General features: G+C 50.2%; 1 protein-coding gene across 2 annotated transcripts; it reads left to right on the top strand.

Moving 5' to 3' along the window:
• The first annotated feature begins 345 nt into the window (after positions 1 to 345).
• SCAMP2 (secretory carrier membrane protein 2) lies at positions 346 to 27,077 on the top strand. Of its 2 annotated transcripts, XM_012735473.3 has the most exons (10): positions 346 to 540; positions 13,223 to 13,291; positions 13,685 to 13,789; positions 14,266 to 14,394; positions 15,519 to 15,636; positions 17,214 to 17,342; positions 17,996 to 18,155; positions 19,150 to 19,251; positions 25,327 to 25,447; positions 25,688 to 27,077. In XM_012735473.3, exons 1-10 carry the CDS (start codon positions 484 to 486, stop codon positions 25,820 to 25,822), a joined length of 1,125 nt encoding a protein of 374 aa, XP_012590927.1. In that variant the 5' UTR covers positions 346 to 483; the 3' UTR covers positions 25,823 to 27,077. The 2 variants fall into 2 exon arrangements, with proteins under 2 accessions (XP_012590927.1, XP_012590928.1); XM_012735474.3 differs by lacking the exon at positions 14,266 to 14,394 and having other exon boundaries at positions 348 to 540.
• Positions 27,078 to 27,331: the final 254 nt, after the last annotated feature.

Raw genomic sequence — 27,331 nt, 5'->3', positions numbered from 1 at the left:
TCACCAGAGCTCTTTCCTAATTCTCCCAAGGCCTCCCCTTCACTGGTCACCCTTGTCCTCTGCCCAGGGACTAGTTTGGGACTTTCCAAATTTGCCCTCAAGGGAAGCGAAGGGTTAAGTTTCCAGTCCCACTTTTGGGAGTTTGCTTTAGAAACACAAAGGTATCCGACTGATAGGGAGTTGAAGAACTCCGGTCCTGCCTCAGACGCCCGAGTCCCTCTGCCAGCCGGGACCCCAGATTGCCCGCCCAGCAGAGGGAAGACGTGGACGGAAGCCGAAAGCCCACCCGCCGCTCCGCTGAGAGCTGGCAGGGGGCGGGGCGGATCTCTGTGACGCCACGGGCCACGCCCCTCTGGGAGGGCGCTGCGCCTGCGCCAGAACGGCTGCCTCGCTCCCGGAAGTGGAGAGTCTGCAGAGCGCCGCTGGGTCTGGGTGCCCGGAGGCAGGAGCGCTCGCTGAGGTCACCCGCCAGTCTCGACCGCCATGTCGGCCTTCGACACTAACCCCTTCGCGGACCCAGTGGATGTAAACCCCTTCCAGGTAGAGCCCCCAACTCATAGCTCTCTCTAATGCCAAGGGCCGCCGCCCGGGCCTCTTTAGCCAGAGCCGGGAGACGTGGCGTAGGAGGGACGGGCTATCTGCCCAATGGGAGAGCAGGCTTTGAGGGCTATCGTATCGTAGGTTCTGGGGGGCGGGACTAGCAGCAGGTGGAACAGCAGAGGGGGCGGGGAACGGGGACCCGAGCTGGCATGGTCGGACTCTTAAGGAGATCCCCTAGCTTCAGGGAGAAAAGCAAAAGGTGACTGTCACATTCCTGCAGTCTTGGGAAGACACCTGTCTTGAGTGACCTTAGGAGAGCGAGTGACAGCAACATAAGGAGGTGTAAGCCTCTGGTGAGATGGAGAAATATGAGAAAAGCCCAAGACACATACTTCTCTCATCACCACCACTACTACCAGCCAAACTAGAGTATAAGGTGAAGGAAAGGCCGTGAGATTTGTTTGGAAAAGAAGAGTAGGAAGATAGCCCAAGTTCAAAAATGGCCTTGATAAGAATTCCACACCTTGGCCGTGGGTCGTTTGGAATGGGCTTTGGCCAGATAGGGGAGCCCCAGTTAGTGAGAGAGGAGAGATGAGAGAGTTCTGAAAGAGTCTGGAAGCACAAGGAACATTAGTTTAACCGACCTGTGTGTAGTAGCAGTGTAGTTGAGATGTACTGACCTATGATCTGGCCTGACTTTTTTCTTTGTTTTTCATGTTATATTCACATTTATTATGTATTTATGACTGTGAAGCAAGCTTAAACATTTTAGGCAGCATGGCCTGACCTTTTGAACAAACAATTGAACAGTCTTCCTACTTAAAGCCAAAACCTTTCTGCTGAGAGCACAGAGGTGTTCTTTTTCTATGGGGAAGGGCTGGAACTCCATTTAGCTCCAGAGCTCCTGTGCCTCTTATTTCATGTCTGCTCAAACCCAGTTCTGGGGAAGCTTGTTTGTGCTGACTGGTTGATTTATGAGCCCTGAGGTTCTGCTCTGTCAGGATGTCACCAGACACATTAACTCATCTGGCTTGTCCTTTTTATTTTGGTCATTGGCAACTTCAGAGTTTCCTCCAGGTGTCAGGGAGGTCCTTGGAGGGTCCTTCCTGCGATCCACAGCATGAGTTTTCCCCACCTTGAATCCCTCCAAGGGTCAGAGCAAAATCAAAAGAGAGTTGAACTAAATAATTATTTGCTGTCAGGAGAATGAATGTTTTATGCTTCTTTCTCAGTCTAAGAAGGTGTCTTAGCCAACGGGAGCCCTCAAGGCAAATTCTGGTAGCTTGTTCCTTGTAATGTCAGGGAATTCGAAACATTCCTCTTGTAGCTTAACGCTTCTTGACAGAGCCTTTGGGAGGACCTTGTCTCTTATGTAAGGCAAACAGTCATCTCTATTGGTTGAGTAAAGAAAGAACATTTGCATTTTTTTCCTCCAGTGTCTTGATAACTGTTTTGCTTTATTTTTTATTTTTTATTTTTTTGAGACAGAGTCTCACTTTGTTGCCTGGGCTAGAGTGCCATGGCATCAGCCTAGCTCACAGCAACCTCAAACTCCTGGGCTCAAGTGATCCTCCTGCCTCAGCCTCCCGAGTAGCTGGGACTACAGGCATGCGCCACCATGCCCGGCTAATTTTTTCTATATATTTTTAGTTGTTTGGCTCATTTCTTTCTATTTATAGTAGAGATAGGGTCTTGCTCTTGCTCAGGCTGGTTTCAAATTCCTGACCTTGAGCGATTCTCGCGCCTCAGCCTCCCATAGTGCTAGGATTACAGGCGTGAGCCACCTCTCCCGGCCCTGTTTTGCTTTAATTACAAAACTGCTGTATAATACCGGGGTTTGTGTTTTAGTAAAGATTCAGTAACCCTTTGGTGTGTGTGATGATTTTCTTTCTTTCTTTTTTGTCCTGTCAGAATCAGAAATAAAATATCTGCTGCTGTCTGACAATCAGAGGCAGTCATCTGTCCAAAGATGCATAGAACTTTTCTCCAGTACTAGCAGTTCTGCCCTGTATTAATAGCTGCTTGAGAATCTTAAACCTCATCTCTGGCCCCAGAAATGACTGTGCAAACTGTTGTAGAAGTACTTCTGCATTCAAGCAAGACAGTCTGGTCTGTCCATCAGGTAGCCCCAGGATATGGCAAGACAGGAAGCAGCTGTGGTCCTGTCAACTAGCCACATCTGGTGGGAAATCCTGTGTGGGAAGAAGAGAGCTGGCTGGCTGCAATTTTGCTCCTCCTCATCCTAGGCAGGGGTTTTCCTCCTGGTGCACAATTGCATGGGGAGAAGCAGCTTTGGATGTGAGGTCCGAGCTGCTTCTTCTGGTCAGAGCTGCACTCCGTTCCTTAAGATGGTAGTGCCTGCTTCCCTGACTGCCACGGCTGGGACATTGGGAGGGTGCAGCCCTTGGGAGACTGGGTGTGAGCCCAGCTTCATTTACCCAGGGTGTTGGCACAGAGCTCAGGAGAGCGCGGGTAGAGAGGCACTAGACTCAGAACCCGTCACACCTAGTCAGACTCCAGAGCAGTTGTTTTTTTCTGTCACCCCATTTAATGTTGGATTACGAAGACATACTTAGCGTTCAGAATCCACGGCTAACTGTTATTCTAACCTCTTGAGTTGAGAAATGAGGATGGCACATGCCAGTCACCAGCTACTTAGCAGTAGGCAGGGGCTGACACAGTCTCATTCCTAAGACAGTGCTGTTTCAAAGGATTTTAAAGCTTAGACATTGGTATTAAACTGCCTTGGGGATATTTTAGGCTACCTGAGGACAGAATGGGAGCCACCGCACCCAGCCTTATTGTGCTTTTTAAAACAGTACTTTAAAGCAATATTTGTTCTCAGTAATGCCAGTCCTGAAAAGTGCTCAGGGTTCTGTGGTCAGTTAGGTTTGAGAATTGCTACCTGGCCGGGCACAGTGGCTCACCCCTGTAATCCTAGCACTCTGGGAGGCCGAGGCGGGCAGATTGCTCGAGGTCAGGAGTTCAAAACCCGCCTGACCAAGAACGAGACCCTGTCTATACTATAAATAGAAATTAATTGGCAAATTAATATACACAGAAAAATTAGCTGGGCATGGTGGCGCATGCTTGTAGTCCCAGCTACTCGGGAGGCTGAAGGCAGCAGGATTGCTCGAGCCCAGGAGTTTGAGGTTGCTGTGAGCTAGGCTGACACCACGGCACTCACTCTAGCCTGGGCAACAAAGTGAGACCCTGTCTCGGAAAAAAAAAAAAAAGAGAATTGCTGTCTATTCTATTTTTCTTTCTTTTTTTTAGACAAAGTCTCGCTCTGTTGCATGGGCTAGAGTGCCATGGTATCGGCCTAGCTCACAGCAGCCTCAAACTCCTGGGCTCAAGCGATCCTCTTGTCTCAGCCTCCCAAGTAGCTGGAACTATAATCATGTGCCACCATGCCCGGCTAATTTTTTCTATATATTTTTAGTTGTCCAGATAATTTCTTTTTATTTATAGTAGAGATGGGGTCTTGCTCTTGCTCAGGCTGGTCTCGAACTCCTGACCTTGAGCAATCCACCCACCTCAGCCTCCCAGAGTGCTAGGATTACAGGTGTGAGCCACTGCTCCTGGCCTATTCTGTTTTTCTTAAAGATCAGCAAGGCTTGTTAGTTTTTGTTGTTGTTGTTAGTTTGTTAAAGGCTCTGAGAAATCCTACAAAAAAGACATTTATTTGCTCAGCTTTATTTGAACCCGCATTTCTCAAAGTTATTCAACTGTGGAACCCTTTTTCTACTCACTCTTAGGTCCTGTGAAACTCCCAGTTGATTTCCTCATCCAAGGTTCTTTATCCAGCTCCTGTTCCCCCACCCTGCACTGTGGGTGTGGACTTTTATGACCTCTTGCTTGCATGTAGTTATAATTGGGATTATTAGAAAACTTCCTGCAGAGTAAGAGCTGTGAACAGAAAGTTAAGAGCATGCAGTAGAGGTTTACCAAACTAGGAGGAAGCAGGAAGCGGCAAGGCAAGTATGCCGATTTCACAACCTCCACTGCACGCCCTGATTCCCCTGTTCATTATGGTGCTTCTGCTCTGTGCCCTCTTGGCGTGTGGTTCCCTGCTCTGCTGTGATCTAGGGTGTCTGCTCCCGAAAGTTTCTCATTAAGTCTCGTCAGGGGACAAAGGGGTGGAAAGCTAAAGGGGGCGTTGTCCTGTCCATTTTTCAGCAGTCCACTAGAAATCAGACCACCCAGGCAATGCCAGGGCTGCTTTCCCACTGGGCACTTCTGCCAGACTGGCCCGGGCAGACAGCAGTGATCTCGAGGAGGGGCGTGGAATAGGTGGTGATGCCGAACAGAGGAAGCCTTTCAGTGTGCAGGATTTGCCAAGTCACACAATATCACTCTCACACATTGCCTCCTTGCAGTTCAAAGATAATCTTAGTGGTGTGGCTGCTTCCCAAGGATTGGGAACATTACTCTCCTGTGAGAGGAGAAAATGGTGGCAGAAACGTGATTTGGGTGTGAACAAAGTTACATGAAGTTCCCTGCATAGACACTGGAGCTTTGCCACATCCCAGAGAAGGTCGGCTCCAGCTTGATTATAACTTTTGAGAATTCTTGGACCCACCAGATGGACCTGGTAGAACTTTTCTGCATAACAGGAGCAGTGTCTCAAGAAATTTGAAAATGGCAGTGTTCTTATAGCTTAACTCTGACTCTAGACACCTCTCCAGATGGGGTATTCCCACCTTTATGGATGGCACATGGAGCTAGGCTGGGCGTTAGAAAGAACGTGTGTAGAGAGAGGAACTGTGTTCTCAACTTCTTAGTTGTCTTTGGTGCCACTTGGTGTAGGATAATCCTGTGTTCAGAGAAATGGTAATATTTAACCAGGACAAACAAGGAATACTTGCTGCTCATTCAGAAAAGAGTGCCGTGCACATTGCAAGGTGTGACCCGTCCAGCAAGTGCTGCTTTGATATGCTCACATGTTATCGCACATCACTGAGGCACTGCTGCTCCGCAGGCCTGTGTAGGAGACCAAGGTAAATGGGCACAGTGCGTGGTCAGTGGCCTGCCAGAGCTCCTGATCTGCAGGGGAGCTAGGAAGTGCTCACTGTTAATTGCAACCCAGCACCTCCTCCATCTCAGATCCTGTGCTCTCTTGGGGAGCCATGAGGTACATCTGCTGCTTGTGACACATGTGCTTATTTCAATTAGTCTCTTGAAATTCTCTCCATCCTTGGCCTCTTTAATCCTAATAACTCTCACCTACCTCGGCTTGTCTTTACTTTCTGTCTTGTACATTTAGGAGTAGCCCGCAGTTCTGTCCTCAACCCTGTTCTCACTTTGTGCCTTCACATCTCTGGCTTCAGAATAGCACCACACCCCGGTACTGTGGCCCTCACCTCTCTCCTGAGCTTCAAACCAGTGTTTCCAACTCACTCCTGGGCCTTCCCAACCATTCCAACCAGATATGTTCCACAGGTATCTCGAGTCCAACCCTGTATCTTCTCAGATCTTCTTACCCTCCTACACCCATCCCTGAAAAGCCTGTTCCTCCTCTCCTGTGAGCGTTTATCTTGGGCTCTCAATTCGTTCCTTCCTTTCCCTTTCCTGCCCTGCAGTCCTTCCATTCCCCCTGGCAACACAGAGTTCCTGAGCCTGTGGCATTGGCCTGAGGAGGGTCTCTGGAGTCCCTCCCCTCTCCTCCTTCCCCCGCTGCCATCCTGTAGTTCACTCCTATCTGTCACCCATGGCAACAGTTGTTTTCCCAGCCAGGCTTCCCACCATCATCCTCCCATGTGCGCTGCACTCTCCTTACTGCGGTCAGAGTGAGCATGGCAGTCTCTAGTTGTTCCCCATTACCTGTAGGGTCATGTCCAAACTCCTACAGCCTGGCCCCACCTCTGCAGGCTGGTTCCCTGATACTCGTGGCTCCTCTCTTCACGTAGCCCACTCCATAATCTCCAGAACCTTCTTCCATTGCCTGAACATGTGAAAGCTCTTATTAAAGATTCTGTGGCTTTTGCAAATGCTGTTCTTCCCTCCCTCTTTACTGCTTGTTAAATTTCTTTTCTTTCTGAAGATCCAACTCAGATATCAGCTCATAAAGTCTTCCCTGCCTCTCCCAGACAACTCAGTCACTTGCTCTGCTGTGATCTTGCTGCATTTGTCCTCATCCTGGTACAGCACCATGTGCCATCACTTCTTGCCCTGGCTTACATTTGGTTCTCTGTGTTATTTGCTTCTCAAGGGCCAGAACCAAGGCTTTTTCTTATGCCTCCAGCCCTGCACTTGGTGTGGAATGGTTTGTATAGGGAGTGAATAGAGAGTGATGCGAAGAGATGACAGGTGGCTCAATTTGAGGAAAGACTGCTTAACAGAGTACCAGCCCTAGAAGGCCTCAAATGCCAGGCCAGCTGGTTTAGACTTGCTTTTCTGGATGATTTTGTACATCGCCGTCTGTGGCAGAGAGGGAGGCCTAAGAGTGGTCCTTGCTTGTTTGGTCAGTTCTTGGGCTTTTTTTTTTTTTTTTTTTTTTGAGACAGAGTCTCACTCTGTGGCCCGGGCTTGAGTGCTGTGGTGTCAGCCTAGCTCACAGCAACCTGGGCTCAAGCGATCCTTCTGCCTCAGCCTCCCAAGTAGGTGGGACTACAGGCATGCACCACCATGCCCGGCTAATTTTTTCTATATATTTTTAGTTGGCCAATTTCTTTCTTTCTTTCTTTCTTTTTTTTTTTGAGACAGAGTCTCGCTTTGTTGCCCAGGCTAGAGTGAGTGCCGCGAGCTAGGCATCAGCCTGGCTCACAGCAACGTCAAAGATCTGGGCTCAAGTAATCCTGCTGCCTCAGCCTCTCAAGTAGCTGGGACTACAGGCATGCACCACCATGCCCGGCTAATTTTTTCTATATATATTAGTTTCCCAATTAATTTCTTTCTATTTATAGTAGAGACGGGGTCTCACTTTTGCTCAGGCTGGTTTTGAACTCCTAACCTCGAGCAATCTGCCCACCTCGGCCTTCCTGAGTGCTAGAATTACAGTCATGAGCCCCTGTGCTCGGCCTGTAAGTGTGTTTTTTTGTTTTGTTTTGTTTTTTTGGGGGGGGGGCAGAGTCTCGCTTGTTGCCCAGGCTAGAGTGAGTGCCGTGGCGTCAGCCTAGCTCACAGCAACCTCAAACTCCTGGACTCAAGCAATACTGCTGCCTCAGCCTCCCAAGTAGCTGGGACTACAGGCATGCGCCACCATGCCCGGCTAATTTTATATATATATATATTAGTTGGCCAATTAATTTCTTTCTATTTATAGTAGAGACAGGGTCTTGCTCTTGCTCAGGCTGGTTTCGAACTCCTGACCTCGAGCAATCCGCCCACCTCGGCCTCCCAGAGTGCTAGGATTACAGGCTTGAGCCACCGCGCCCAGCCTGTAAGTGTGTTTTTAAAGTAAAAGTAACATGATTATGTTCTAGAAAATTTGGAAAACAGAAAATGTCATCCATGTTTCTACCAGTCTTTTAGAAACATTGTTATTTTGGTGTTTTCCTGCTAGTGTTTTTTCATGAGTACTTTTGTTTTCTTTTTTTTTTTAGGACGAGGTTCTGGGGCCCCAAGAAAGGGGTGCCCCAGAAGTCGCCCTCATGAGTACTTTTGATAAAATCATAAGTTAGTATTTATATAATAAAGGCTTTTCTGTATTGCTGTACTGTCTTCATAGCTGTGATTTTTTTGTTGTTGTTGTTAAGAGAGACAGGGACTGGCTATGTTGCAGGCTGGTCTACAACTCCTGTGCTCAAGTCATCCTCTGTCTCAGCCTCCCGAGTAGCTGGGACTCTAGGCATGCGCCATCACAGCTGTCTAGCTGTGGTTTTTAATTGCTATTTAGGTTTTCAAGGGGAGTGTGCACCAAAAACATACTTGTGCTCTCTGATATTGGACATTTGTTTTCTGCTTTTTTCTCCTATTGTAAATCCTGCTGCAGTGAGTATCATTGCAGGCACAGACTTTTACGTGCTTCTGTCGTATTTCCTGAGGATTGATTCTCAGCTTCCAGGTCAGCTAGCAACCAACGTCAGTGTGGCTCTCTGTGCACCTAGGACCCAGCCAACCACTCTGGGGATGATTGCCTTTTCTTGTTCTGTGACACACAGCCGCATCTCCAAAGCAAATAGAACATCACAGAGGTTCCAAAGTGTTGGTGACTCTCTGCCTCCTAGAGAGAACGGCCCTAAGTTTTTTCAGTCCATGAGGTATTTATTTAACGTGTTTATTTGAAGCCTTAAATAAACCTAACACTGGGTGTTTGGGTGGAGTACAGGATGGGAAAGCAAGGAAAAGTCGCAGAGCTCAGGCATAGCCGGGACCTGTGAAACGAGTGGAAAGAGATTTCCGAACCAATGCAAACAAGTGTGTTTTTCATGGCCCTTCACGCTAGAGCCACAGCGTGACCTGGCCTGCCCCTCTGGTCTTGGTACCCTCACGCTCCAGCTGCCCCCAAACGTCCCCCTGCCCTGCAGCAGCCGCGGGCCTTGCTGACCCACCTTTGCTTGTCTTCCTCCTTCCTCCTGTGACTTGGCCTTCCCGAAGCCCTGCAGGATGTGTTCCCTCCCTCCTGTTGTGTCTCTGAACCTTGCTGTGGTCCCTAGCATGCTCTTTGGGTGTATGTACTCGTGCTAGGTACCAATTGCAGACTCCAGGAGGGCAGGAGGTGTGTCCTGCTCATTTTGGCATGTTGCTCACACTGTAACTACTGAATGAGAAAAGAACAGAGTTTAAGAGCTTTTTATTGGTTATAAATTCAGTGAAGGACATTAGCCATTCTGAGTGGGACTGAGGGGGTTTTAGGTTACTCCTTTATAGGTGAAACTCAGCCCTTACCATCCTTTTAAATTACTTGACCCAGGCTGGGCACGGTGGTGCATGCCTGTAATCCTAACACTCTAGGAGGCCGAGGTGGAAAGATCGCTTGAGGTCTGGAGTGTGAGACCAGCCTGAGCAAGAGTGAGACCCTGTCTCCACCAAAAACAGAAAGAAATTAGCTGGACAACTAAAAATATATAGAAAAAATTTGCTGGGCATGGTGGCACATGCCCGTAGTCCCAGCTACTCAGGAGGCTGAGGCAGAAAGATCGCTTGAGCCCAGGAGTTTGAGGTTGCTGTGAGCTAGGCTGACGCCATGGTACTCTAGCCCAGGCAACGGAGTGAGACTCTGTCTCCAAAAAAAAAAAAAATTTACTTGACCCACTTAAAAGCCAGTTGATGCTTGGTGAGGGGAAAGGAGGTTGATGCTGTTGACTTTCTATTTGTGACTTGGAGTAAAAGCTGATGGTCCTCACTAAGGCTGGTCAGTGTGGTCCTTGCTGGAAAGACTTTCTGTATATATTTATTTTGCCAAGGGTGTTCCCCAAGAATTAGCTTTTCAAACTCAGGAAACAAGCAGAAGCCCTTGTCAGAGTCCTTTTGTGGTGGAGCCTATTTATTCAACCTTTTTTTTTTTTTTTTTTTTTTGAGACAGCGTCTCACTCCGTTGCCTGGACTAGAGTGAGTGCCGTGGCATCAGCCTAGCTCACAGCCACCTCAAACTCTTGGGCTCAAGTGATCCTCCTGCCTCAGCCTCCTGCGTAGCTGGGACTACAGGCATGCACCACCATGCCTGGCTAATTTTTTCTATTTTTTGTAGAGATGGGGTCTCGCTCTTGCTTAGGCCGGTCTCAAAGCCCTGACCTCAAGGGATCCTCTTGCGTCTGCCTCCCAGAGTGCTAGAATTGCAGGTGTGAGCCACTAGGGTGATAAGAATCTCACAACAGCATCATTGTGTGGTTTGGCACATAGCAGACACTCAGTAAATGTCAGCTCTCTTCCCCACTCCCTCCTCCTTCCTCCCTTTCTTGCCAGGCCTCAGCTTCTCTTAAAGCCACCCACATCTTTCAGAGGAGCCCGTTTCCTCAGAGGGGAAAGGCCCATGTGTCACAGAGTATTTTAGGTTCCTCTTTCCAGGCAAGGTGCTTCGGGCTGCTGCTGTGGTGCAGGTGCCCCGGTTCCTGTACAGCCTAGCATGTGGGCCGTGCTTCCGGAGCAGGCTGGCGTTGTGCTGCGTGTATTCTCAACACTCACGGAGCTGCTGCTCTGCCTCAGGCCCTTCTCCGAGCACCAGGGACTAAAGTACGGACTGGACACAGATGCAGTTGGCTGCAAAGAGTTTCCAGCATACTAGTGGAGACAGGATCTGTTAATGATGAGCCTGGTGAGGGGTCCAAGGGCCAGGTTAAGAGTTTAGGAGAAAGAGGAAGGATCAGAATGGACAGAGTTGTCACCCCTGCCATCTCCATTGCACCCCCAGAATCCCCTTCTTTCTGCCATTGGTAAAGGAAATGGTATCTCTCTATGGGTCTGGAGGTGACCTATTAAACATGTATGCCTTGGCCAGGTGTATTTATGCTAGCACCTGAAACTGCTACCAGAGCTGCCACTCTGTTCCTCTGTTCTTGGTGACTCAGACTCGAGTAACCAGTTCTGTGGATGGTGAATCTCCTTTCACTGACCTCAGCTCTCTCTCTCAGCTATGGCTAGGTGTTTGCTGAGTCTGAAAGGGGAACAGGTACTAAGCCCCAGATCCTCCTTGCAGGAAGCCGGGTAATACTGGGAGAGAACTACTGGTTGTTCAGCCATGAAATGACCTCAGGGCCAGTGCCTGCAGCATCAGGTAGCCTCCTGAACCTCACTTTGTCACTTTGTCCAAGTTGCAGGAGCTGCCAGAGCAGAGGTGGTGTCTAGCAGAAAGGACATAGCCGCAGTCTGTTTTGCAGAGAAGGTTGGTGGGGGAGCTTGCATAGGATAAGGTTTATCCAGAGACACAGAGCGAGTTCTAGCTGTGTTCCTAGCTCTGGGCAAGGTCTCAGTGGTGGTAGGACACAGAGTCACCTACAAACTTGTGGCCCAGGTGGGAAGATAAGAGTCAGTATCTGTGATAAAGCTGTGATAAAAACACATACATAAAATCTGTGAGAAAAGACATTCATTACCAACCTCCAACTCTATAGATGTTCAGAATAAGGAGCTCCTCCTTATTCAGAATAATTGAGCTCCTCTTTTGAGACCTAGGACAAGTTCTGTCACCATAGTCATATTCTACATCTGTAAATTTAGGGGTCACTCTCCGAGGGTCTGTTTAATGTTAGCATTGTGTTTAAGAATTGCCTCGGTGGAGGGGAGGCTGGGCCTGAAGGACAGGGCGAGGCTGAGGTGCAGGGACTTGGGCAGGAGCAGATTGGCCACCCTCACAGCTGTTCCTTCCAGAGCCTGGGAGTGGCCCTGGAGCTGAGGCCTGCACCTGTTTCCAGGATGGAGTTGGGGTAGGGTGAAGATGGGCTGCCCCAGGCCAGCAGGGGGCCACTTGGGCAAGGGGATGGTGGGAGCCCCATGCAGAGATTAGATGGGAAAGGGACTATTGAAAACTCATGACAAGGCTGTGTACTGAGGACATTCTTGCATTTTCTAAAAAGAAAAAAACCCACCAAAAACATTTTCTTGGCTTTTCATCTGAGCCCTTCATACCTCTGCTCCTAGCAAGTATGCTGATTAATAAATTTAATAAATCGGTACTGGTAGCCAGCAGCATGTCTTTGTTCTAAAACCTTAGACTGTCCTTTTAAAAATAAGAGGAAGGAGCTGGGTGCATTGGCGCACGCCTGTAATCCTGGCACTCTGGAAGGCCGAGGCAGGAGGATCACTCAAGGTCAGGAGGTCAAAACCAGCCTGAGCAAGAGTGAGACCCCATCTCTACTAAAAATAGAAAGAAATTAATTGGCCAACAAAAAGTATACAGAAAAAATTAGCCAAACATGGTGGCGCATGCCTGTAGTCCCAGCTACCCAGGAGGCTGAGGCAGAAGGATCGCTTGAGCCCAGGAGTTTGAGGTTGCTGTGAGCTAGGCTAATGCCAGGGCACTCTAGCCTGGGCAACAAAGTGAGACTCTGTCTCAAAAAAAAAGAAGAAGAAGAAGAAGGGCTAGGCTTGGTGCTCATGCCTGTAATCCTAGCACTGTAGGAGGCCAAGGCTGGAGGATCACTTGAGCTCAGGAGTTTGAGACCAGCCTGAGCAAGAGTGAGACCCCGTCTTTACTAAAAATAGAAAAAAATTAGCTGGACATGGTGGCTTGCGCCTGTAGTCCCAGCTACCCAGGGATTTGAGGTTATAGTGAGCTATGATGAGGCCACGACACTCCAGCCTAGATGACAGAGTGAGACCCTGTCTCAAAAATAAATAAATATTAGGATTTTGTGGCATTAGAAAAAAAATTTAAAAATAACACATAATAAAAATAAGAGGAATTAAATGCTTTCTGTAGAATAACAAAGCAGTACAGAAAGGCTATACACTGAAGAGGCAGTCTCTACCCTTACCACTCCATTCACCTGCCTCCCCCCCAAAAAAAAGAACAAGCCACTCCCTGGAGGTAAATATTAGGAACCATTTTGAATCTGTATGGGCCACTAACAAGAACCTGTGTGGTGTCTGTGCTGAGGCCTCAGGTGTAAACTGGGTCTCTTCTGGAAAGTCAGTGGGGCTGAACCTTTTCCAGAAGGGAGAGGGACTGCAGCTGTGGCGCGGCAGGGTGGGCACAGGAGCCTTCGGGAGAAGCTTCTCAGGGCTGGGCGGGGCACTGCAGCCTTACTTGAACCAGCGTTCTCTCCTCTCCTCGGTGTCTAATGGCTCTTTTTCACCTTCTCAGGACCCCTCTGTGACCCAGCTGACCAATGCCCCGCAGGGTGGCCTGGCTGAATTCAACCCCTTCTCAGAGGTTGGTGAGCATGCCTTCCTTCTGCGTGCAGGGTTCCTCTGGGCTGGTGCTGGGCTCTGGGGCAAGGAGCCTTGGCACAGACAGGAGCAGCTCTGGGAAGCTGAGTCTTCAGAGACGATCTAACCTGAACTCCTCGGGGTGGGGTGAGGATGGGAAAGTCACCAAAGCCTCTCTGAAGTTCTCTTTGCATCCATGGTCTTGGCCCCTTCCTGAGGAGGCCAGGGGTGCTGGGTCATAGCACCGTGAACTTGAGGCACGTGGGCTGAGAAGCTGCAGCGGAAGGCGCAGTGCGGGCCCAGAGGGAGGGCCCTCACTGACTCTGCTGTGGGTTTGCTCCTGCTTGCCAACCAGTGGCGTCCCAGTCCCTTCCTTCCTTTTGTCTGTCCCACACAGACAAATGCAGCGACAACGGTTCCGGTTCCTGTCACACAACTCCCTGGGCCCTCACAGCCGGCGGTTCTCCAGCCCTCAGTGGAACCAACACAGCCAACCCCCCAGGTACGGCTGACGAGGAACCCTTTGGCCTCTCCTATCAGTGAGGGAGTCACCCGGACCAGTAGCTGGGCCCTGAGGCTTGGGGGCGGGTAGAGAGCCTTCATCCCTGGCTCCACTTCCAGGGGCCAATCCTTTTGGAGCTAGTCACTCGTGAGCGGAGAGGCTGCTCTGATATCCTCACCCCACCGCCACCACCAAAAAATAAGCTCTAGCAGGCCAGGGCCCTTGGTGTCTCCAGAGACAGCATTTCTCCTTGCTGTGCCCCTCCGGGTCCTCATCGGGTCTTTGGCTTATTCTCTCTCCCTTGGGGACCTGAATCTCTTTTTTTTAACCTTACTAATTCCTACCTCCCTTCCTATTTCCCTTCCCCATTCACCAAATACGGTGAGTCTTACCTGCCTCACTGCCCCACCCCGCCCCACCCCACGCTCCTCGCAGCCCCCCATGAGCGGGACCCACAGTGGAGTTGTGTGTTGCAGCCCCTGCTTAGACAGGCCAGCAAGTTCCTGCCTACTCGATTCCTGGCAGTGAGCGAGTTCTCAGAGAGGCAGATGCTACTAGGCGGAGATAGTATTCTCAGAGACAGCTACATGCGAAAGCTTCCACAGGTAGGCCAAGTGTAGATGAGCATGGGGAGGGCAGGTGCCTGGAGCCTTGCCTCTCCCAGGCCCTAGAACCTGTGCAGGTGAGGCCGGCCTGATGTGCAGGACTGCCTTTACACTCAGCTGGGTGGTGGGCTGTGGGGGTCTGGGGCCCACTCAACTAAAGTCGCAGACTGGGGAGAGGAGGCTGAGACGCCCAGCGTGGTCACTTCTGCTCCTGCTTCTGCCCCCTGTGTCTGCAACTCACCTCCTGAAGGCAACCGTAGGTCTTTGGATAACTCCTTTGGGAGAGGTTTGTGTGCGGGTGCGTGTACGTGTGTACACACAAACACACCTGGTTTGTCATCTTACAAGATGACCAGCTTGATACCTGCTCCCTAAAAAAGGACTGTAATCTTATTCTCTAGGAGGAACTTGGTCCAAACAGTGGCAGTGGCCAGCAGGAGCAGGGTTCTGCCCCAGGTCTGCTCAGCCACACGTAATAGTCCCCTCACTGCCTCACTCAGGGACCCTGCTCTGCCTGAAGCGGAGATGAGCTTGGACTCTGCATGCCGGACAAGCCAGTGTGCAGGGCCACGCGTAAGGGGCTGTCCTGGGCTATAGCGAGTTACAGTTCAGGGAGAACCTGGGAGGCAGCTCCTGGACAGAGCAGGGGCAGGAGCTCATACCGATCCCGGTCCCGGGCTGTGCTCACTGCTGGCGCACTGTCCCCCTTCACACACGCACCCGGCTCTTCGAATGAGGCTCGGGTCTCTGAGTACAGGTTAGTCTCTTGTGAAGTCTTTTCCCCTTTGCCATTGTCACCAAAGCTCACTCTCACTGAACTCTGCCAGGATTGCAGTGTGGGAAGGGGAGGGGAAGCCACTGGGCCTGGTTTTCCTAGCTCAAGTTTAGGGATGAGGGGAGAGGAGAGCCTGGTAATGGCCAAGAGGCCAGAGTGGTGTGGGAGCAGTGGGACATAGGTCCTCTTAGCCTCTCTTTGGTGGCTTCTGGAAGCCTAGACACTCTGTGGACAGGGACTGCATCTGGGATGCCCTGCTGGCTTCCCCTCCCTGGGGTGAGGCCTTTCTTCCTGCCTGCCCGGGCTGACACTCTTTCTTGTGTCCGGCTGCCTCCCCTCTTCCCTCTAGGCCGTGGCATCTGCAGCCCAGGCAGGCCTGCTTCGGCAACAGGAAGAACTGGACAGAAAAGCTGCCGAGCTTGAACGCAAGGAGCGGGAGCTACAGAACACTGTGGCCAACTTGCATGGTAAGTGAGGCTGCTAGGGCCTGGGGCCGCCCTGCCTGGCACAGGAGAGTGTGCTGAGCCCTGCACGTTGGGCCCTCCCTGCACTCACCCTGGCCGCCTGCTTCCTGGGCAGCCTGGGAGCTCTGTGGAGCTCGATCATCTCAAAAGGGTGTCAGTCCCAGGGGAGAGCAGTAAGTTGCAAGTCAGGAGGCCTGCAGTGTGGTTCTAATGGATGTGGATTCTCTCTGCACTCCTTTCAGCTCTAAGCTGTTTGATAGCATAAGGGCATTGGTCTCCCAATTCCTTTTTCATGATGATGACCTGAGTTGTCACACTTATGGGCTAGTTGTTAAAAATAATCACTTAGGCTGTTCAGCTCTCTGTATTTCCCAGTGCATTTGGGGTCCATTATCTTGGAGTGAGCTTCTGGGTGTCTCTTTGGGTCCCATTATCCTTTTCCATTCCATACCATGCTCTATACACGCCCAAGCCCAGGTTGCTGGAACTGCTCTGAAGCCCTGGTTTGGGCCATAAACTGCTAGTGTGGGTGCACTCCTTGATGCTGGTACTGCTTTCTTTTTTCTCTTTTTATATTTTTGAGACAGAGTCTCACTTTGTTGCTCAGGCTAGAGTGAGTGCCGTGGCGTCAGCCTAGCTCACAGCAACCTCAATCTCCTGGGCTCAAGCTATCCTTCTGCCTCAGCCTCCCCAGTAGCTGGGACTACAGGCATGCACCACCATGCCTGGCTAATTTTTTGTATATATATTTTTAGTTGGTCAATTAGTCCTTTTTTTTGAGACAGAGTCTCACTTTGTTGCCCAGGCTAGAGTGAGTGCCGTGGCGTCAGCCTAGCTCACAGCAACCTCAAACTCCTGAGCTCAAGCGATCCTGCTGCCTCAGCCTCCCGAGTAGCTGGGACTACAGGCAAGCACCACTATCCCCGGCTGATTTTTTTTTCTATATATATTAGTTGGCCAATTAATTTCTTTCTATTTATAGTTAGAGACGGGGTCTCGCTCTTGCTCAGGCTGGTTTTGAACTCCTGACCTCGAGCAATCTGCCCACCTCCGCCTCCCAAAGTGCTAGGATTACAGGCGTGAGCCACCGCGCCCAGCCTAGTTTCTATTTTTAGTAAAGATGGGGTCTCGCTCAGGCTGGTTTCGAACTCCTGACCTTGAGCAATCCACCCTCCTCGGCCTCCCAGAGTGCTAGGATTACAGGCATGAGCCACCGCGCCCGGCCTTTTTTTCTCTTTTTAGACACAGGCTCTCATTACGTTGCCCAGGCTGGAGTGTAGTGGAGCAATCATAGCTCACTATAACCTTGAATTCCTAGGCTCTAGTGATTCTCCTGCCTCAGCCTCTTGGGTAGCTAGGAGTATAGGTGCATACCATGAAGTCTGGCTAATTTTTCTTATTTTTTATAGAGACAGGGTCTCGCTATGTTGCTCAGGCTGGTCTCAAACTTCTGGCCTCAAGCGAAGCTCCTGCCTGGGCCTCCCTAAGTTTTGGGATTCCAGGTGTGAGCCACTGTCCCCGGCCAATACTGCTTCTGAAGCTGGGCCCTCACCTTGTTGTTCTTTGTTCTTTCCACACAGTGAGAGAGAACAACTGGCCACCACTGCCCTCATGGTGCCCTGTCAAGCCCTGCTTCTACCAGGATTTCTCCACCGAGATCCCTGCCGACTACCAGCGGATATGCAAGATGCTCTACTATCTCTGGATGTGTGAGTCCCAGCCTGCCCTCTGAGCTTACAGGGGAAATGGGCAAGACTTGCGAGCCACATCTCTGCTCCGGCTGCCCTGTGCAGACCCCACCCTTCCTCAGTGCCTGCGCTGGCTTGGGGAGGTGCCGTCTGCCCACCGGCTACTCCATGTCTGAGAACCTCCTCGAAAGGGACAGTCCAGACCACAGATCAGGCGGTGTGGGACTAGCCAGAGACTTCTAAGTCCCTGTGGAGATCACTACACTAAAAGGCCCTCCTCAGCTGAAGGCCTCCCCTCCCGACAGGCCCCAAGGGGACAGGGAAGAAGATGCTCCCTGTAGCTCCACTGTGGGCCATCCAGGGCCAGGGAGAAGACTTGCTGAGAGAAAGACTCCATTCCCCAAGGATCAGCCCTGGGTCTGCAGCCCTCTTCCCCTCCCACCCCCCCAAATGCCTGGACTGTCCCATCACCTCTTGGGAACTTAGATGGATCCCTGGTTTTGAGATCCCAGAAAACTAGGATTTGGGAACTAACCCTGCCTAGGTGCAGACCAAGGTTCTCTATTTCTGCAGCTGCCCTGACAGCATGGACCTCACCTCTCCTAGGGAGAGATGTTGGGGAGCCCGTCAGCCGCCTTGGCACAGCCATATCTCTCCCCTCTTCCCTTCCCCAGTGCATTCCGTGACTCTATTTCTGAACCTGCTTGCCTGCATGGCCTGGTTCTCAGGCAACAGCTCCAGGGGAGTGGACTTTGGCCTCTCGATCCTATGGTTTGTCATCTTCACCCCCTGTGCCTTCCTTTGTTGGTACCGACCCATCTATAAGGCCTTTAGGTAAGTGGGGCTGGGGCAAGGGGCGAGTGTTTGGCTTGCATCCCAGCTAGCAGGCTAAGGGCTGTGGGCCCTTAGGCCCTGCCCTAGTCTTCGAGCAGAATAGAATGGCAGAGAAACGCACTTTCCCATTCTCCCCCATAGCCAGAGCAGATGGGATAAGAAGCCTTACCTGCCATCCCACTGCCCCAGTCTGGCTGGTGCCATGGCATTTCCATTACTGGGAAGAGGGAGGGGACCCTCTTTAGGAAGCCCCCTTCTGCAGCTCTGAGGTGTGCTTCTCAGAGGGTGTCAGGTGCTCTCAGTGGCTCATCTGTCCTTATTTATGCTCCTTGATAACTCGGGCACCCGCCCATACTCAGGACGATGTCGATACTAGTCTCACCAACACTTAGAACAGGTACTGTTAGCATCAATGGAGACCCTTACAGACCCTGGGGATTTTGGAATTGTCCCTGAGGATTGATGCTTTCAGGGCAGGAAGGGGAAAGGGAAGGGGGTGGGGTAGGCGCTGCACCCCCACTGTACTCTGCTGTAGGACAGAGGTGGAGGGGCTCAGCCCTTGAGGACTTCTGTCCTGTGTTCCCTAGTCCCTGAATATCTTTTTTTCCACCCAGGTGTACAGTTTTATTATTAGAGATTTACGCCTTTGACTTAGAGTTTCTTGCCTGTTACGAAATGCAAATAAGCACTCTGGTAGAGGGAGTGGTTGGTTTTTATGCTGTCTTTTGGGGAAGCAACTTTATCAGCTCTTTGAAGAGGGGTCGAACACTGACTCTTTAAACTGGAGGGCAGTGAAGGGCAAGCCCTTCTTGACTATGGTGGCACATGTCCATGTGTGTGTCCTTACGGACAGTGTGGCTGGTCCCCTGAGGCTCTTTCCCTTGCCTATCATGCCTCCTGGCTCCTGGTAAGGAGAGATGTCCCCAAGTAAGAAATGCTGAGGAGCATGGCCCAAGACCTTTTGTGACTTCTTTTTCCCTCTCTCTCTCTACAGGTCCGACAACTCTTTCAGTTTCTTCGTGTTCTTCTTTGTATTTTTTTGTCAAATAGGGATCTATGTCATCCAGTTGGTTGGCATCCCTGGCCTGGGGGACAGGTAAGACTTGGGGCATCACAGAGGGAATTAGGCTTTGCATGTAGGGCTCAGCCTCTCTCCCGTTTCTTAGCTCCCAGCGAGACCAGCAGATAACCCACTTCCCCTGCGGCAGGGAAAGAACTGAGAGAACTGGGTGGGCCGGCTCAGATCTGCCTGTGCCTCCTCTCCCGTAGCCACGCACTCTTTCCTCACTCTCCACTTTCTGGGGTCTTGTGGGCAAACTTAGCTTGGCTCTTTAGGCTCGCAGAGCTGTGCCCTGCGTCGCAGCCTCTACTCCTGCCACAACCTGGAGGCTGGTGCATGACAGACCCTAAACTGTGACTTTTCCCAGAGGCCTTGTAACTTCAGGAGACGGGGCCCTAGCCTCCCCTGGACAGGCTCCTTCCCGCTGCTCCTGCTCTCTTTGAGCATGTGGCTGGATTGAGTTTCCTGGGCACTTCAGTCCTCAGCTCAAAATTAATCGCAAAAGAAAAGCTGATGGCTGATGTTTACTTTCTGCCCCAGTGCACAGGGAGCATTGCAGAAAGGTCAGGCTGACACTTGGCAGAGTGCCTGAGCCTGGAAGGGCTCACACTATTTTGTTGTCCCCTCTCTCTGGCGGAGCTGGCAAGTCCAGAGCAGTGGGCAGAGGAGGCCTGCCTCCCCTTGCCCTCCGAGCAAGTGCACACTGCTCTCCTACCACCCCTCTTCCTTCTCTAATCTGGCCCCTTTTGACCAATGACTCAGTTCCGTCGTTTGTTGCCCTATGTGAGGTCCTGGTGGAAGAGCTATGACTCATGACTGCTGTTTGCACCTGTCTGGGAATCAGGACTCTCGAGTTCTGACCCTGGCTCTGCCCTCACTGTCCTGCCGGGTCTACCTCAGTGAGCTCTGCAGTCTCCTAATGCCTTTCCAAAGCCCTCTGTGACCATTTTCTAGGGGAACCTCACAACATCCATGGGTGGATAGGTATAATCCCCCTTTTTAAATTATAAAATACACATAACATAAAATTTACCATTATATTTACCACTGAAACCATTTAAAACTATACAACTCTAGTTAGTATATTTACAATGTTATGCAGTCATCACCACTATTTAGTTCTGGAACATTTTTATTACCCCAAAAAGAAACTCCAGGCTGGGCACAGTGGGAGCCTATAATCCTAGCACTCTGGGAGGCCGAGGCAGGAGGATCACTTGAGACTAGGAGTTGGAGACCAGCCTGAGCAAAAGCAAGACCCCATCTCTACTAAAAATAGAAAAATTAGGCCGGGCACCATGGCTCACGCCTGTAATCCTAGCACTCTGAGAGCCCGAGGCGGGCGGATTGCTCGAGGTCAGGAGTTGGAAACCAGCCTAAGCAAGAGCGAGACCCCCATCTCTACTATAAATAAAAAGAAATTAATTGGCCAACTAATATATATAGAAAAAATGAGCCGGACATGGTGGCGCATGCCTGTAGTCCCAGCTACTTGGGAGGCTGAGGCAGCAGGATTGCTTGAGGCCAGGAGTCTGAGGTTGCTGTGAGCTAGGCTGATGTCATGGCGCTCACTCTAGCCTGGACAACAAAGTGAGACTCTGTCTCAAAAAAAAAAAGAAAGTAAAAATTAGCTAGGCAAAAGCAGAAACAAAAAGTTAGTTGGGTGTGGTGGTGGTGAGCACCTGTAGTCCCAACTACTCGGGAGGCTGAGGCAGGAAGATCACTTAACCCCAGGAGTTTGAGAGTTTGAGGTTGCTGTGAGCTAGTCTAATGCCACAGTACGCTAGCCTGGGCAACAGAATAAGACTCTGTCTCAAAAAGAAAAAGAAAAAAAAGAAACTCCATATGTAGTAAGCAGGCACTCCTCATTTCTTCCTTACCCAAACCCCTGGCAATCGTTTCACTGCTTTCTGTTTCTATGGATTTACCTATTCTGGAAATTTCGTATAAATGGAATCGTAAAATATGTAGCCTTTCCTGTCTGCTTTCCTTCACTTAGCATAATGTTTTCAGGGTTTATCCATGTTGTACTATGCGTTAGTACTTTATTTATTTTTATTTACTTTTTTTAAATTTAATTTTCTCACCCAACATAAACTTTGACTACTTCATTTGTTTTTTTTGGTTTTTTTTTGAGACAGAGTCTCGCTTTGTTGCCCAGGCTAGAGCGAGTGCCGTGGCGTCAGCCTAGCTCACAGCAACCTCAAACTCTTGGGCTCTAGCGATCCTCCTGCCTCAGCCTCCCCGAGTAGGTGGGACTACAGGCATGTGCCACCATGCCCGGCTAATTTTTTCTATATATATTAGTTGGCCAATTAATTTCTTTCTATTTATAGTTAGAGACGGGTCTTGCTCTTGCTCAGGCTGGTTTCGAACTCCTGGCCTCTAGCAATCCGCCCACCTCAGCCTCCCAGAGTGCTAGGGTTATAGGCGTGAGCCACCGCGCCCGGCCTACTTCATTTGTTTTATGGCCGAATAACATTCTATTGCATAGGTATCTTGTATTTTTTTTTTTTAAGAGGCAACTTCTCAGCAGGGTGTGGTGGCTCACACCTGTAATCCTAACACTCCAAGAGGCCAAGGTGGGAGGATCATTTGAGCTCAGGAGTTCAAGACCAGCCTGAGCAAGAGCGAGACCCCGTCTCTACTAAAAAAAATAGAAAGGAATTAGCTGGACAACTAAAATATAAATAAATAAATACACACACATATATATAAAAATTAGCCGGGCATGGTGGCACTTGCCTGTAGTCCCAGCGACTCAGGAGGCTGAGGCAGGAGGATCACTTGAGCCCAGGAGATTGAGGTTGCTGTGAGCTAGGCTGATGCCACGGCACTCACTTTAGCCTGGGCAACAGAGTGAGACTGTCTCAAAAAAAAGGAGGTCCAGGCATGGTGGCTCATGCCTGTAATCCTAGCACTCTGGGAGGCCGAGGCGGGTAGATCGCTCGAAGTCAGGAGTTCAAAACCAGCCTGAGCAAGAGCGAGACCCCGTCTCTACTATAAATAGAAAGAAACTAATTGGCCAACTAATATATATAGAAAACATTAGCCAGGCATGGTGGCGCATGCCTGTAGTTCCAGCTACTCAAGAGGCTGAGGCAGGAGGATCGCTTGAGCCCAGGAGTTTGAGGTTGCTGTGAGCTAGGCTGACGCCACGGCACTCACTCTAGCCTGGGCAACAAAGCGAGACTATCTCAAAAAAAAAAAAGAAAGAAAAGAAAGAGACAAGGTCTCACTGTGTTATCCAGGCTCAAGTATAGTGGCATGAGCATAACTCACTATAGCTTTCTGGGTTCAAGTGATCCTCCTGCCACGGCTTCCCGAGTAGGTGGGACTACAGATGCGTGCCACCACGCCCAGCTACTAATTTTTAAAAATTTTTTGTGGAGGTGGGGTCTCACTATGTTTCCCAGGCTTGTCTTAAACTCCTAGCTTCAAGCAATCATCCTGCCTCAGTTTCCCAAAGTGCTGGGATTACAGGTGTGAGCCACTGCACCTAGCCTGGATATCCTGTATTTTGATTATCCATTTATTGATAGACATTTGAATTATTTCTATCTTTTTACCATTGTGAATAGTGCTGCTATGAATATTTGTGTACAAGTTTTTTTTTTCCATGCTTATGAGTTTGACTCAATTTTTTTTTGAGATAGGGTCTTGCTGTGTTACCCAGACTGGGGTGCAGTGGCATCATCATAGTTCACTGCATCCTCCAACTTCTGGGCTCAAGCTGGGACTATAGGTGCATGCCACTACACCCAGCCAATTTTTCTACTTTTGGTAGAGATAGGGTCTTGCTCTTGCTCAGGCTGGTCTTGAACTACTGACCTCAAGTGATCCTCCCACCTCAGCCTCCCAGAATACTAGGATTCCAGTCGTGAGCCAGTGTGCCTGGTCTGTTTAATTAAGGAACCACCAAACTATTTCCCACAGCGGCTGAACCAGTTTACATTCCCACTAGCAATAGGTGTGGGTTCTAGTTTCTCCACGTCCTCACCAACTGTCTTGGTCCATTTTGTGCTGCTATAACAGAATACGCCCGACTGGGTGACTTATAAACAATAGAAGTTTATTTGGTTAATGGTTCTGGAGCCTGGTAAGTCCAAGACTGAGAGGCTGCCTCTATTGAGGGCCGTCTTGCTATATCGTAACATGGTGGAAGGAATCACATGGTAAGAGAGAGCAAGAGATTGAAGGTGAAGCCCCACCCGTCTTATAAGTGGCATTAATCCATTCCTGAGGGTGGAGCCCTGATGACCTAAATACCTCCAATTATGTCCCTCTTCCCAACACTGTTAGATTGGGGATTGAATTTCCAACACATTGTTTTTTTTTTTTGGGGGGGGGCACATTCAAACCATTCACATGTGCTTTTTGGAAGACATAATGATAGTACTAATGTTTGTTATTTTCCTTTTAACCCTTTTTTGAAACTTTTTTTTTTTTTTTTTTGAGACAGAGTCTCGCTCTGTTGCCTGGCTAGAGTGCTGTGGAGTCAGCCTAGCTCACAGCAACCTCAAACTCCTGGGCTCAAGCAATCCTTCTGCCTCAGCCTCCTGAGTAGCTGGGACTACAGGCATGTGCCACCGTGCCTGGCTAATTTTTTTTTTTTAATTATCATTTTTCTTATTTTTCTTGTTCTTTTTTCAGGAGCTATTTCAAGTTATTATTATTATTATTTTTTTTTTTTTTTGAGACAATCTCACTTTGTTGCCCAGGCTAGAGTGAGTGCCATGGAGTCAGCCTAGCTCACAGCAACCTCAAACTCCTGGGCTCAAACGATCCTCCTGCCTCAGCCTCCCAAGTAGCTGGGACTACAGGCATGTGCCACCATGCCTGGCTAATTTTTTCTATATATATTAGTTGGCCAATTAATTTCTTTTTATTTATAGTAGAGACGGGGTCTCACTCTTGCTCAGGCTGGTTTCGAACTCCTGACCTCAAGCAATCCGCCCACCTCAGCCTCCCAGAGTGCTAGGATTACAGGCATGAGCCACCGTGGCTGGCCCCAGCTAATTTTTTCTTTATATTTTTAGTTGGCCAATTAATTTGTTTCTATTTTTAGTAGAGACAGGGTCTTGCTTTTGCTCAGGCTGGTTTCGAACTCCTGACCTTGAGCGATCTGCCTGCCTTGGCCTCCCAGAGTGCTAGGATTACAGGTGTGAGCCACTGTGCCCAGCCTCCTTTTTTTCCCTTTTTTTAAAAAAAAAAATTATAGCCAACTAGAGATGTGGTATTTCATTGCATTTCATTATAGTTTCGATTTGCATTTCCTGAATGTCTAATGATGTTGGTCACTTGTATATCTTCTTTGGAGAAACAGTCTTTGATCCATTTTAAGTTAATTTTTGTATATGGTTAAAGTAAGGATTTAACTTCATTTGTTTGCATGTGGATATCCAGTTGTTCTAGTACATTTGTTGGAGAGACCGTTCTTTCTCTTTTGAAAGGTTTTGGCTCCCTTGTCAAAAATTAATTGACCACAGATGTATGTGTTTATTTCTGGACTCTCAGTTCTATTCCATTGATCCATTGATCTATGTTTGTCCTTATGCAGGTCCCACATGGCTTTGATTATTGTAGCTTCATAGTAAGTTGAAATCAGGAAATGTGAGGATACCCTTTTACAGATGAGGACAACTAAGGGTCATCAGGAGGTAACTGGCGGGAGGAGCTGAGGTGACAACATGAATGCAACAGGTTGGCCAGTGGTCTTCCTGCCCTAAGAGGGCAGATACTTAGGAGCGAGCAGCCAGACTTTCCATGCCCCCAACCCCAAAGCAGCAGGAAAAGGCCCACCCAGTGTTCCTCCTGATTCCATATAGGCAGCAACCACATCCTCCCTCTAGACCTCATACAGCCAGAAGATTCCCCATGTGAATCTATCTCTGAGGCCCTGGGGGAGGACACGCTGGGGCAGTGTGGCTCTATGAGCCTTCATGGAGGCCTGGGCTCTCACGGGTAAGAGCTCTGGGTCTCAGGGCTCCCTGCGCTCAGCGATGCTGAGGTGGTGGTCAGGACACAGCAGCCACATGGAGAAGAGCCCCTCGTGGGGACTCCTGGGGGACCCACTCCCACTTTGCCCCCTCTGGCTTCTTTCCTTTGTAGTGGTTGGATTGCAGCCCTGTCCACGCTGAAGGAAGAGTCCTTGGCCGTGTCAGTCATCATGATGGTGGTGGCCGGCTTCTTTACCCTCTGTGCCGTGCTCTCACTCTTCCTCCTGAAGCGGGTGAGTGCTGGGGTCTGGGTGACTGCAGACCTGAGGAAGCAGGCACCTGTCTCCTGCTTTTGCCACAAGATGTTTTACCACCGCAGCTGCGTCTCCTGGGCCCCCAAAGATGCAGCACCTTTCCCCAAGGCTCTGGGGGAGTGGGGTCAGGCAGTGTTGGGCTCCTGGTGACCCCTCTGAGAGTATAACCTGGATGGCAGGGTTCCTGGTGGGCTCCTTTCACCTCCCTTCCTTCCCCAGGTGCACTCCCTGTACCGCCGGACGGGGGCCAGCTTCCAGCAGGCCCAGGAGGAGTTTTCCCAGGGCATCTTCAGCAACAGAACCTTCCGCAGTGCGGCCTCATCTGCGGCCCGAGGAGCCTTCCAGGGGAATTAATCCTCTTTACTCTCTTGCCTCTACCTTCGCCTATCCTCTCACCTGCCTTCTGAGCTGCACTTTCCGTGGGTGCCTTATGCAGTGGTTCTGCCCAGCACAGACCTGGTGAAGGTCTCACTGTGGCTCTTCCTCCTTCCTCAGCAACCAGCTCTCCCTGGAAGGGAAGGGAGGGACAGGGACTTTTTTTACACAGAAGAAAAAAAAAAAAACAAAAACTGTCTTTTCTTCTCTAGTGGTGGTTTGGTAGGATTCTTTTGTCTCTCCAGAAGCAGTGGGACTGAAGTTCTCTTCCCCTGTACACTCACAGACACCCCCACACACTTGGGATCGCTAGCTGACCTGGGATCACTCCAGCTGGAGTTTTCTGCCAGGGTCTTGAGACTCCACTCCTCCCCCAGCAGGCGTGGCCTGAATCTGGCTCCGCAGCCCTGTCCTTCCTGCCCAGGCTGGGATAACCTTCCCACGCGCTTCACTTTAGGGGAGCTGCAGTCTGAGCAGGTGGATGGCTCTGTTCCCAGATCTCTCTGGGGGTCTCCAGGCTTCCCCTGCCTCGTGTTCCTCACTGATAGATTCACAGCCCTTTAGGCCCCTGTACCCTCCTGCCGTGGGCAGCACCTTGTGCACTGTGGTTGGTTGGGGTTTGGGGATGGGGAGAGACAGGAGGACACTGGCCAACCCTAAGTTGTCCTGCCCAGCTGTTGGCAGTTGTCCAGGAGGGTGGGGTCTGACTGTCCTGGTACTGTTTGTTTTGACTTCCTCTTGTCCTGAGGGTCTGCTGCCTTCTGCCTTGGCCTTAATTTGCACCCCCCATCCCCAGCATTATCTGGCTTGTGTGACTAGGAAGGGCAGCAGGAGTCAGTCCAGAGCTGCATCCTTGATGCAGGACTGAGGCACTGATGGGACACCTTGCGATGGGTTCCCCATTCCCTGAGTCTAGGTCACCTTCCACTCACCCTGGGGATTCCTCAGGAGCTGTGTTTCTGTGACATGCACCTAGGAGACCATCGTCAGAACCTGCACTTTGTCCTCCAGAGGCTACAGGAGTTCTCACAAAGCTGGTCACCCCCTGCCTCTCGGACCTGGGCCCACCCTGAGGCAGCCCTCAGGTTGTCTGCCAGCTGGGGCAGGCCCTGAATCCCTGGATAAGGGCAGCGACAAGGATTTTGTAAAGTCCTTTCTGGTTATTTTTTCTTCATGTACAAATGTATATGTCTCAATTTTTGTGCTTAAATAAAAAATAATACATTTTCAGACACCATTGGTTCTTATGTCTGGTGGACTTGGGAGGACTGGGTGGCCCGTAGTGTTAGGGGCTGAGGCGTGCCTAGCACAGGTGAGAGGGGACATTAAGATGCTTACTGGCTGGTCTGTGACAGGCCTTCGAGCCCCAACTCAGAAGAGTGAAATGGAGTTGGGAGCCGGGAGCCTTGAGCCTCAGGGAAGGCGACTTTCCAGAGGCAATTTCTTGTCCCTGTGCCTCTACTTTTAGGGTGGCTGGTTTTGGGGGGG

This window comes from Microcebus murinus, chromosome 6 (assembly GCF_040939455.1).
Source record: "Microcebus murinus isolate Inina chromosome 6, M.murinus_Inina_mat1.0, whole genome shotgun sequence".
In the NCBI taxonomy this organism is placed as follows: Eukaryota; Metazoa; Chordata; class Mammalia; order Primates; family Cheirogaleidae; genus Microcebus; species Microcebus murinus.
The sequence above is the reverse complement of the archived record's forward strand: the minus strand, read 5'-3'. Positions and strand labels throughout refer to the sequence as shown.